The sequence below is a fragment of the Pelecanus crispus genome, chromosome 2 (assembly GCF_030463565.1).
Source record: "Pelecanus crispus isolate bPelCri1 chromosome 2, bPelCri1.pri, whole genome shotgun sequence".
In the NCBI taxonomy this organism is placed as follows: Eukaryota; Metazoa; Chordata; class Aves; order Pelecaniformes; family Pelecanidae; genus Pelecanus; species Pelecanus crispus.
In genome coordinates, this window is record NC_134644.1 from 7,825,553 (window position 1) to 7,838,908 (window position 13,356).

The window sequence follows — 13,356 nt, forward strand, 5'->3', positions numbered from 1 at the left end:
ACAGGCAAACAGTGAAAACCAGATGGTTCTCAATCCCAAACTTCTGTAACATTTTCTAGGAAGATCATTTTTATGGATAAGTGCATATATGCACTTAAACCAAAACAATTTTCTAATCATTTCACTGAATTATTGAGGATTGCCAAAAAGTTATTCTCAGGAGATCCTACAGACACTGCAGACTACAACTTAGCAATATTCTACCTGTGCAAGGCTGCTCTTCTTGCAAGTAACACTTCCACCTGCCCCCCCTGCCCCTCCCCTTGGTCTTAGTAAGACTATGATAAAACAGCTGACCACCAATTGCAATAAATTAGTAAGTAATTTAGTTAGTAAAACTTTGATGAACACCTACTTGCTGGAGTAGGCTTCTTCAAATACCCAATAAACTGTATGTTCTGAGCCCATTACAGGGATGAACTCTCCCTATTTGATATACGTGGAGCCACGATTCCCACCTTTGCACTGTAGATTCCACTCCTGGAGTAAGCACTTAACTACTCGTAAGTGCTGCAGTCTGGTTGTCACAGAACCCAAGTCCATTTCTGGATCAGGTCTTAAGTTGACTTGCTATATCCTTTTATACATGTCCTACTGCATCTCCTTTATTGCAATACTTCTCTTGCTGCACCTTTGACTGAAAGCACTTATACTATTTTGTTGGCTTAACGATTTCTGCAACCAGCTACCATTCAAAATACATTCCTTATGATGTAATTGAATGACTTATTCATGACTTAGTGGCAGTTCTATGAGGATACAGCATATCATTACTTTGAGTTAATCACTAGAGTTTCCTTTGATAGGGCATAAGCAATCCCATGCCGCAAACTGAAAGCAAGAATCAGAGCTTCACTCTCCGGTTCAGCGATTAAGTAGTATTCAAGTTGTTAAGTGATCAGCTAAAGCTCTACCTCAAGTTACCTTTGATAAATAAGGTATAACGGCAGTTCTAAAACCTGTTTCTTTCAAATTCCCTCAAGAAGAAAAGGACAGTCATTTATATTTTAAGGAACACAATCCAGTAGCAGAGCAGAACAAAACACACAGATATTGTCTTTCCTTTAGTTAAGGAAAGTTACTTGTGTTAAAAAGTACTGTAAGTACTGTGAACAAGATAGTTGAAAGGCTCTGTACAGTTTTTGATTTTCATGAAACAAACATGACTTGCAGGCTAGCTTGAAGGGTCATCATGTTGCCTTTTTTGCATATTTTTTGGCAATTAATTTTGATCCATGTCTAGTTCATTTGCCAGAACAGCTACACTGATAAAAGACAAAAGTCAAACAAACTTCTCGTCTTTGGATCATTTAAAAAAGCCCTCACTCACAATAAAAAGCTCCCACACCTTCTTGATTATATTCAAAGACAGTCCTTCATTATTGTACTCTAGTTTACAATATAAATTGTTTCTTATTACATAAAGAAGTCTTAAATTCAGTGTTGAGATGGAGTTAGTTTATTTCAAGTTAAGCAGACTGAAAAGCAAAATCCTACCTTGCATCTGGGGAGATGTTCACTAAAGGTTTAAATGTCTCTTGTAAATAAAGCTCTGTGTATAGAAAATTAATAGACCATTACCAATTTATATGAAAACATTAGCTTTTTTTATGAAAGCATCTTATTAATTCATTCATACAAAATTAAGTGGAAGAAAGAGAGCAATATATACCATTACTTTAGATGTTCTACCACTGATGCACATTCCTCTAGATTGACATTAAAAAGACAAGTTTTAAAGGCAGGATTAAACTGATTACCAGCAGGGGTCACTGCAACAACAGCAAATAATTCTTCACTAGTTCCTTTTCTGAAAGGGTCTGCTGCACAGAGTATTTCTATATATTGTTTCATAGCATGTAGTCTTTTTTTTTTTTTTTTTAATACATAAAGCTTCCTCCCTGCATTCAGCACTTCTGTTCACACCCAGCATCTTCTATGAATTTCTAATTGCATCACGCAATTCACTCAGGCACAGCTTGTTGCTCATCCATCAGTTCACTCAATACATAGGGTCATCTATTCATTCTGCATCCTGGCTCAGATACATTTCCATTCCATATATACTCATCAACTCTATGGCCATACATGCTGCCTTACTCCAGTTCCCTTTTTTCTTTCTTAAAGAGCGAGATGGTACTAATCATGAACAAGTGGCAAAGTAGTATATAGCCCAGGTCACTCTAGTCCATGCACTGTTTCAGGTAGAAAAATAAGCAGCAGGAGCAAATGGAAAAGCTTTTACTATTCCTGCTTTCATTAAAAAGTATGTGGAGAGAGACAAGCTAAGTCTATGATTAATTAAAAATCCACTATAATGAAAAACATTAGGACATTAAATTATTAACCAAGTAGTAAATATTCTTACCCCTCCAGGTTTCTATCTTGTGCTCCTCCAATTCATAAATCTGAACCTACAATGGGCAGATGGAAAGTTTGGCTTGAAGTATTAATTTTAAACCCAGAATCATTAACAATATTACAAATATCTGAATAATTTCCTTACATTTCATTGCAGGCAATTGAACAGAGTTAAAACAGTCCAGAATAACATTTCTTGGCAATAGCAAGAGGTAAAGGTACAATTCTGCTCAGTGCAGAGTACCATACTGGATCTAGCATTTCAGGGGACAGGAAAGACCTTTTACCTGCCTAGGTTTGTAGTCTACATCTCTTCTAGACTCAAAGGCATCTCCTCAGTAATTTTTCTCACCTTAAAACAATCATGCCAGAGTAAACCCTCTGATGATTCCCCACAGACCCAAGCCAGTGAAAAGATTACCCTGATCACTTGACTTCATAATGCTAACAGAGATGAATTTTACTGTTACTTGATTACAAAGAAGCAAGAGCACTTGTGTTCAGTTGAATCAGAACCAACATTGTATTCCCTCCCCACTCAAGTTTAATCTTTTACTGATGTTACATTCTTCAAATGTTTTCAGAAACTGCATCTAAGCCATGCATGCTCTCAGTATTTCTCCTGTGCCAGCAATGTTGCTCATCTGACCTGTGTTCAGCTGGTCCCAGGAACCAAACAGGCAAACAAAAGTTACAAAAATGTAGGTAGTTTTCTGCTGGTTTAGCTTCCTTAACTGGAAGGACAGGCAAATGATACTGGGCAAAGGATGTGGCAAGTCTGCACCTTTTGATAGCAGCTTATCATCAGATCAGCAATACCATCAAACCACCCTCGAGAGTCCAGTCTTTGAAGATTAAAACCAAACCAAACAAAAAAAAGACATGGTCACATCACCAACTTCCTGCTGTTCAGCAGCTATTTCACGAAGTTCTTTGTTCAAAAGATTGTATAACCTCTCTACAGTAGCTCCTTCCATCTTGCTGATGGTTTTCTAAAAATGTTTCGGATGTGAAAGCTACCTTTCTCTAAAGGTATGGAGCTGCAAGCCAGCCACTTGTAACAGCAATTGCACTTGCTATAGCCTAGGCCAAAGGTGCCTGTCATCCCTTACAGGGCTCTTCTCTGTCGGGTACCTCTGCAAACACTGCTGAAGCGAAGAGTTTATACATGAAGGGTAGAAGTCTCCACAAAGCCTATTACATTTATCTTTGAGTTTAGGATTAGCTACACTTAGATTACTCTCTGGAATTAGCATCCTTTGAAGAGCATAAGGGAATGTTAAATTCATATACTGTAATCGGACTACACAAATATGCTACTTTTGGATGACATAAAATATACCTACATAAGTTAAATCATCTTTTAGGGCACTTGACAAAAAAAGGCAGCTAAGACAGTGGAATGCAGTTCAGAATACCTACCAAAGCGATCAGAAGAATAGAAGACCACTCTCAACGCTGACAAGATGAGGCTAAACCTACTTTGACCACACTATAGGGAGAAACTATCTGAATGTTCCACATCAATCATTTAAAGATATTATCTAGTAGATGAACAGCAACATGCTTCACACTGTTTGTGATGTAATGCATTTAGAAAGAGTGACTAAAATACTTAAGAATTCTATTTTCCGCATAATTTTACCTATTAAGACTAGAGCATTCCATGATGGAACATTATTTTAATTATTTAATAGAAGACTGCATCCACCACTGAAGTCAAATGTTGTCACTTCTCAGCTATTCCTCCTTACTGCTGCCATTTTAATCACAGCCTATGGAATAGGATGTTAGACAATGTAAACAGGAGTGACAACAGTTAGACCTTAGGTAAAGTTACATGGAAAAATTGGCAGTATTGGGGTTGAGGGTCATTACAATATGGAAACCATTTTAAGGAAGTTAGCAGTGTGCAATCACTTTTCATTTGCTTCTTGCCCCACCCTTTGTAAGTCCCCGGGGGGGTGGGGGGGCGGAAATCCTTAACAGGAAGAAAGGATAGTACACCACACTATTGGCATCTGACAAGAATTTCACTATGAATTTTAAAAAGTTAACATGAGCTTTGAGAAACCTAATACATCAGATGTCTACTTCATCCAACTGTTCTTGATTTTTTAGCTAATAAAACATAGTATATATGTTTTAATTGGTAGAGGGGGAATTGTGATTTGACAGGAACAAGAAGGGATGTAAATGTATGAACATGCAAGCAAGAGAATTTCATCAACTGACTGCCAATGGGAATTTTAAATTACAGTTAATTGAAGTCAACAGATCTCCAACCGATTGTGCAACTCAGCCATGTAACTAAAATATTTGCATATATTTAACTAGTTTAACTTGTTTATTCTACAGCATCACTCCAAGAACACAGTAACCTTTTAATACATCCAAGCCTCTCTAAGCTAGCATTCTGTTTAATTCCGCATACTCCTTTCAGGATAGCTCTATCATAGTTATGAGACAAAGATGATTATATAAACATGTGAACCATGCATAGCTACATAGTTGATTTTCAAACACAATTAACTTTTTCATGTAACTTTAAGACATTCCCCCCCAAAATGCTTCTTGGTCGATATCTGCCATTTACTACTGAAACACGTGCTTTGAAACAACTTGAATGCAAATTAATAGTCATCTATAATGAAGTATTTTCCTTCATACTTTTTATATCACATCTAGTTTTTACTAAGTATTTTAAGCCAGGTCCTTCATCCCAAATACATTAGTCATCAGTTGCAACACTAAGTGGAGCCTCGTATCCAAACAAAGGCTATCATTATGGTAAGCACCACACAAAACCTAGTAAGTGGTAGTACTCATTAAGGAAATTCCTCATGTTTATACATGTATAACTGAAGCAGACAGAATACGTTACCTGCCCAAGCTCATAGGACCTTCATGGCTAAAGCTGGGAACTGAACCCAGGTATCCAGATACCATTCTGCTACCTTGCTCACAGAGCCACCTTCTCTTTCAAAAAAAACCCCACAGTGAGTATACCCATGACATATCTAAGCTTCCAAAGACTTAAATAATAATACTCATTATCAATCTTTCAATTTGATATTTCAGTTTCTGTACTGTATGGCAAATGATAAAAGTATAGCTTAACATCATACTTACCATTGGAGACTTATAGTATCTATGCAGTATGTTAATGAAATCTGTAATTGTTAACATTCCTGTAACAAGTGATATATAAAAAAAAAGTTCTTCAGACATATACTTAACATTTAGAACTTCCAGCTATTTTCTCTTATTTATATTCACAATATATAACTTAATAAACATTAAATCCATTTAATATGCTGTTTGTATTGGACTGATCAACAGTGGAATTCCCAAACTATGTATATTCACTTTCACATTGATACAATACTTCAATAAAAACACACGTCTGAATTAATATTAAAAATTATAACCTATGCGCTTCTACTCTTCTTTCAATCTGACCCAAAGAAAACCTTGAATCCAGACTGCATCCACCCCCAAAAGCATGGAAAGAAAAGAGGGGCATTAGAACATCTTTGAAGGTTGGAGACCTATCCTTGCCTTTCATTTTCTTTTCAAGTAAGACACATTCTCTTTATGTATTTGCCAAGTCAGGCAGACTCTCAGACTCAAATGAAGGAACAGTATAATCCGTTTTCTTGAATACTGCTTATTAAAGAACTTAATTCAATAATTTCCACAGTAATCCTCAACATCTGTATTGAAATGTGACTTTTTTAAAGAGATAGTACATCCATCGTATATATATTTCAACCACTAACACCAAACTGTGTAATAGAATATTGATGATTAGTTTAGTTACCTGAAAACATTAATCTTTTTTGAGCTTTCAAGTTCTAAATTTGAGATGTTATTGCTCCACTGTTTACTACTCTTAGATCTAAACTGAAGAAACTAAGAAACAGGGAAGGGAAAAATTAATCTGGAGGTCAGCTTTAAATCACTAGAGCTCAGTTACATACAGAAAATTAAATTAAATATAAGACACACAGCATTCCTATGATGTATTGCATAAAACTACTGCTCCTCCCCCCTTGGATTTAAAATATTTTAACAAATGCTTTATAAAGTATCTACTATTCACTTCCAAGAATCCTCAATCTATATTCCAGGTCACATTCAGAAGTACACATAATAGTATTTGTAACTGCCGCTATGACCCTGTTTTCTAACTGCAACAGAGACGTAATTTTGGAAGATTATTGTTGTGGCAGTTAATTACATTACTTTTAAAAAAGCAATACATCGATCTAATGCTTGTCTCCCAATATGGGACATATCTGAAGCATTCAATATCCATTCTGGTATTTAAGGATTTCTCAAGCACACCTTACTGAGAATGTGCAGAAAAAGACATGCTCATATTGCATGTATATTAGGATACTGTAACATTAAATTCTTCTTTTTATAGTTCCTATTTTCAAAAATTTTTTGTGACCGTTACCTTCATTTTTAAAAACACAACGAAACGCACACATTAGAGACCAAATTTCAGAAGGTCAGGACCTAAAGGAATCATCATGATTCTCAAAGCACAGCAACACTGTGGAAGCTGGCAACATTTCACTCCTCACAAGGAGGAAAAAGAAACCATCTTCGCCAGTATATGTCTAGGATGTTAGACCATGGCTAGCCCCAGACGACCTTCTGCAACAGTAAAGCGCCCTGGAAATTCAAGTAACCCTGAATAAGGTTAGAACTACTTACCTACAAAACTCTGTTTTTTACTCTCCCACAGTGGAGCTGCTCTCACACCATTTGCCACCAAGGCAAAAAAGGCTTTCTTTACCTGCAAGAAGAATGAACAGCTAAACATAGCATACCAGACATCAATGGAAGGGTTTCCCCAGTTGCTAGGAAAAAATGCAGTATAAACAGGTAGCTGGTATTCAAAACAGAAAAAACCCACCACACACCCCAAACAAAAACCTTAAGCCTTTTACTTCTAAAATGGTCAAAAAGCTTAGAAAAAAGCTTAGCAAAACCAGATCTGGTTTTGCTTTGTTATGTGAATATTCTATGTGAAAGCCTGTGATGAAGAAGTAAGTGGATACAGCTGAAAAGGTATGCTCCCTAACCTCAAATGTATTGCCATTTGATATTATCCATAAAAGTTATACCACCCCCAAGCATGACACTGAAGAAATCTGTAATGAACATAATTACCACAAATGTCCAGTTTACGGATATAGCTTAACATTTGAAGGTTTTGCTATATTCTAGTTAATGTTCACTATAGCAACAGTTGTATTACAAAATAATAATAAAAAAAAAAAAGACAGAAACAATAAAAGTCTCATTTCCTCTCCAGCTTTTAAACTCACAATTTATACCAGTTAAAAGGGTTGTTTGATTATTTTAAATGTGACAAAGTTAAAAGGACTGGCTAGCCTGTTTTGCTGCCAAAGAAATGTAACCAAATCCTTTCATTTTTTAATGAATTAACCCTCCCCAATTTCTGCAGAGGTTGTAAGGTTATAGTGTCATTCTCAAAATAGAAGAAAAGCTTCCCTGTGAACACTAGTTCTCTGAAGCATGAAGCAGTCAGGCTCTAGTAGTGCACCTCAAAGTCCTGATCTCTTGATGATATGCCCGAGCACATTATCATTCCTGTCCTGCCCACACCCATAAATAGTCTTCACATGGAAAACACAATAGAAAAGTGATGGTTCTTGTCCAGGTCTTGACCTGGCACAAAACTAGGACATAGCCAATCTTTATCTCTACATCCATGAAATTGAACCCTGGTGCAAATAACATAGAAGTAGCAATTGCAACTGCTTGACAATTGCAATCTCAACAGACCATGACTACACAGTGGTATCTTAAGTGTCTACTTTAAATTATGTGGCAAGGGGCTCCTCTCCACAACAGAGTCTGGAAAAAAGGGCTTCACAATCAATGGAATCAGCATCTAAAAAAGTAGGGGCAAACAAATATGGGGGGTGGGGGAAGTCTGCCATTGTTAGCTACAACCTTCTTGGAAAAGTTTGCAAAGCCATCCAGATGATAGCCAGTGTCATATGACATTTGACAGAACCTCCATTTAGACTCTACTTAGTGTTATAATGTAGCAGTTTAAATTTCTAACAGTTAGTAAGACTTCTACTCTGCACCAGAACACATCACCTTTGTCTACAGTTCAGTGATTTGCAGTGAGTGTTTCAAATACCTGGTGTTATCCTACTGCACATAAACTCCAGTCTTTAAGATTAGACTTCTGAAAGCAATCTGTATTTCTTGTGACCTCTGTGCAGCCAGACTGCTTTCTCTCTGACCACAAGAAGCAAATCTATTCTTCTGACCTCAGCAGATGACAGTTCTCAAAGCTGCCTCCTGGCTTTACAGATGCTTCTGCCATGTCATCAATGAACAGGAATAACAATCTGCTTAACAACCACCACCCCTAAACTGCATTAAAACTGAAGCCACCATATGGGGAAAAAGGTACCCAGGACCACAAATAAGACTGTAAGATACACACCACATAGTATTTATGTAGAAAATGGTTAAACAGAAAGGTCCCAGTGGTATTCAGCCACCTCACTGACACAAGGAGGAGTACATAAAACAAGCATTACCAAATCCACCACAGGAGCATACTAACTCATAAGGAAGACTGAAACCACAAAGAAACCCTCCAGGCAGACACATGAAGTGTTCCCACAGAACAGCATCACACTTACAGTTAATGCAGCAAAAGCTAACAGCAGCAAGCTATTTAAGGAGCAGATATGAGACAGAAGTGAGTTCACACAGACTAACTCCACCTTGGAGCAAATTAAGTTCTAACCATTCTTCAAAAAAGAAGAAAGTACACTCAAACTGCCTAAAACTGAGAGCCTTCAGTTTTGATATCTTTCCATAATAGCTATCACACGAGTTAACAGTCACTGTCAACTCTGTCCCAAGTCTTCCACAAGAGTAAGATGTTCAAGCTGCTTCAGAGCAAGAAGGTAACAGCTAATCTATTAAAGCCAGGGGGAAAATAGCTTTCTTCCTGATAGTAATCATGCAACAAACCTCCTTGAGCAAGTTTACAAACTCTGTAATTGATAGTCTGGAAAAGAAGCATGCCCACAGCAGAAAAGATGTGGGGAGCCAACTATAGGACTTCAGGCAACCTCCAAATTCTTGCTACTACTTCTTTCTCAGACACAGGAGCAGCAAAGAACACCACCTAGCACAATGTTCAAATGGGCGAGATAGTGAAATTGAGGCATTATTTTAGATTCAGAAATGACACTTCAGGAGAGACAATTCCAAAGATATACTAGGCAAGAAGCTGAGCTTGTAGACATTCCAGAAGGAAAAGAAAGCTTCCTCAAAGGATCAGTTCTTGCCCTGATTTTGTTTGATTTATTTGCAAGTTATTTTTCTCCAAGAATCTCTACACTCTTCAGTTAGATGCCATCTTGTCTAGCTTTAAAAGACAGATTTTGGAAAAACTGAGGGCTGCTGAACAGATACAGCTATTGAGATAGCTCAGACTTAAATCCTTCATAGAAGACAATGAGTTCAGCCTGGGTATTAGGATATTAAACATTTGATGTAATAAATCACCAAAATTTAGTAAAGAAATACTTAAACTCATCCCTCTGGGCTGTCCTCCTAGACCACAGCTTAAGTGACATTCCTATTGTTTTCTTCAGTTTTATAGTAGAAAGCGTTATACAGTTACCCTTTAAATAAAATAACAATGCCATCAGTTCGTAATGTTAATACTTGTCTCTTATTTAAGTAAGGTAATTACAAAGCAAAAAAACAACTTCATTCTTATTTACTAAAACTGCTTGCAAGCACAAACATACACTCATCCACTCATGCTTTCCTTTAGTTTCTGTGGTTTACCAATTTCAGTTGCCCAAAGTACTGCTTGGTGGCCAGCCAAAGCACTGGGGTGTGCAGCTGGGCTTCCGTCCAGCACATTTAGATGTTTCGGTGATGTTCATGCAGAAAATACCCGCAAGGACCTTCCTTTCAGATTATATATAGTTCATAGCCTTTGAAGATCTCTACCATGTCCCATCTTTGGGCCTCCGACAGTGTTGTTAATTCTTGACCCCACCAGCGTTGCTCTTTCTCTGATCTTGAGTGTTGGACTGGCCTGACCTTCACAAAACCATTGTTCGCCAGCCAGATCCCATAGATTGTTGTTGTTCAACACCATGTACAAACATTCTTTAAACAAAGCACTTCTGTTCTTATTAACCATGTAGTGGTCCTAACAAACACAACGAACCATTAAAAATGGGATTTATCTGCGCAAATTTAGAGGTTGTTCTGATATATATGCTGACCTTGCATATTCACCGCATCTCTTCATAGCCAGCCAAGGGAAACAGTCATTTCTGTGGCATGACTCACCAGCCTTAGACAGAGATTAAGTTGTATCCCACAGATACCATTACCCCCCTCATTGACTATAAGATGTCTAGACACTTACAATTAGATGAGGAATCCCACTTTATGTGACTACTTGTCTTCTCCAACATTCTGCCCCTGAAGTAGAAGGGTCATATTACAGCAAAGGAACACAGCGACTGAAATCCTACATGTATCATAGATCACCTCAACAATAGGTGCTACTACACTACAGCAAACAAAACAGGAACAAGCTTTTCTTACTACTGAACTCATTACACCGACTGTGAACATGCTGAATAAAAGAACAGACTAATTTAGGTTAGACAGGACTTCTGGAGGTCATTGCTTCTGCAGACCATTCAAATATTTCCACTGTAAGTCTTAAGGAGGACGTAGCCTCTTCCAATGGAACAGTCATTACTAAGAAAGATCGAGTAAGACCCATACCTGTTTTTCAAGTAGTAGAGTATTTGGAAAACCTTGTCCCTTACAGTTAGTGAACTCCAAAATAGCTTGATTACCGGGCAGTGACACCAGAAATGGTGGTAGGAGACAGAAGATTTCACCAGACTACAGGAAAAGTAGTATGATATACCAGAGCAGTAACCTTACAAGCCCTTGCAGAAATGCTCTCTCAAGTAAACGTGTGTGAATGAGGGAAGAATCTGAAAGGAAAACTGAGGATGAGCTTGTTTCCAAAAATTCAGCATGTGTACACACACACACACACACTTTTATCTTGTTTTACCTAACACTATGTTATGAAAACTGTAACTACATGCGTAAGTGACCAGTGGGTTTCAAACTTGTCTTCTGCACCTGTCCCGTAAGGCGAGGAAGGTGACTGCTGCTGTTGCAATCACGGTTCCTGGTGCTAGAGGGTCAGTGCGGAGTAGAGAGCACTACTGTGCTGAAAAACACACAACTCAGAACCATTGTCTCAATGCCAAAGTTAACTTGGAAAAGCTGGAAGCTAACAGAAGTAAGGAACATAGCTATGGAACACCTTCAGATATGCCAGTACCAAGCAAGAAGATGATGCAAAAGACTAGTAGCGTAGACAGTGTTAAGAGATCTCCCAGAACTTCTGTGGTATGGCTGCCATCCAATGGCAAGATGATAAAAGTGTACCTCTCTTGCCTCATCTTTCACTGTATAAACCAGCACCAGGGCATTACCTGGTGGTTGCCTGCCTGAAAAGCTCACCTTGCCTGAAAAGCCCCTAAGGTAACCCCAAGAAATTTCCATTTTATCAGATCAGAATAGAAAGGAAGAAGCGCCTTTCATTTTTTGGCGCAAAGCTCCCATAAAAGCAGTATCAGACCCAGTTGATCCTTGACACTTATCACCTCTGATTCCTGATGGATGGATGCTCAAAGGTGAGCTAGAACATCCACCGTCATTTTCACTGGGTAAGTTGACAAATTCCCAGTCTTGTCTCATGATGATTTTTAAGGGCTACAAAACTTGGAGGGAACACACCCCTCAAAATTCACATGTGGACCACAGTATCAAAACCAAATCTTCCAGGCAATCACAGAAACCATAACCCTTCCTAGCATCACAAAACATTAAGTTTGATAAGTAGCTGAAAGAAATTTGCAAGAGGAAGGTATTCAGTCTTAGCAAACTGGAGAACAGCTGAAGAAGTACTGTAGAAGGTTAAACTCATATATCCATACACTCACATGCTCTGAGTATGAAACAGCAAGGCATGGAGTGCCTTCTCAATGGGTCCCTTGTAAAGGGGAAAAAGCCTTCCATTTTCAAGGGATAACAGCATATATATCTTCACAACATGAGCGAGTATGAAAAAGTCACTCTAGAATACAGTCTTTGTTCTCTCTGTTAGAGTAAGAAGGCCCAAGAAAAAGTTACCCCAAGACTTCTCTCTTAGCAGCTAAACACTTCCACTTCAATAGTTCTTACCAAGTAAGACGACCAGAGTAGTACAACTGGTCTTTGTTGTAACAGGAAAACCATCAGGCCTCTGCTGTGACCTTTGTACTGCATAAAAACTGGGCAACCTACACTTTACTCCCTTGGTCTAAAGGGGTTTATGAGCTGACTGACTCTCAAATACTTTGATGTGAAACGTGAGGAATGGGGCAACAGTTTCTAGCCCAACATAAACAGGACTATATTTCTTTAAGTAGCATGGCAAGTTCTCTGGCTGCCCAAATCTTGGGCAGATCTCCAAGAGAGGAGAAAACATGAAGAGTCCCAACTACTGCATTTGAGGGAGAGGCAAGCCTGATGACCTAGCTGCAATAAGACAAGTTTATAACATGCCTCCCCTGCTACTCCCTCACATCACTAGGATTTCAGGTAGTGCTTCTTCTGTATGAGAGGCTGTAAGGCAGATCTCTCACAAGGAATTCATCACTGGTTTTGTGTACTTGTCTGACAACACAGCCAGCAGAGGCAAAACAAGGTAACTGCTTGGGTCATACTAACACAGTGTCAAATAGGGTGCAAGCCCACTCTCAGGTCCAGCAAGTTATAATCTTTTCCTATCTGAAAAACACTCTTCAACAATGACTGGAGGTGCTCACGCTGTCTTCCCCGCCCGTCCACGATTACAGTCAACTCTTATTCCATCTCAGT

The 13,356-nt window shown here is 38.3% G+C and overlaps 1 protein-coding gene across 1 annotated transcript in view; it reads right to left on the bottom strand.

Moving 5' to 3' along the window:
- Positions 1 to 13,356, bottom strand: part of PRKAG2 (protein kinase AMP-activated non-catalytic subunit gamma 2) — a 170,761-nt gene that overhangs the window by 10,525 nt on the left and 146,880 nt on the right. The window contains 4 exon segments of the mRNA XM_075728275.1: positions 1,498 to 1,552; positions 2,369 to 2,414; positions 5,494 to 5,552; positions 7,090 to 7,171. Of these exon segments, the coding sequence (XP_075584390.1) occupies positions 1,498 to 1,552; positions 2,369 to 2,414; positions 5,494 to 5,552; positions 7,090 to 7,171 (242 nt within the window).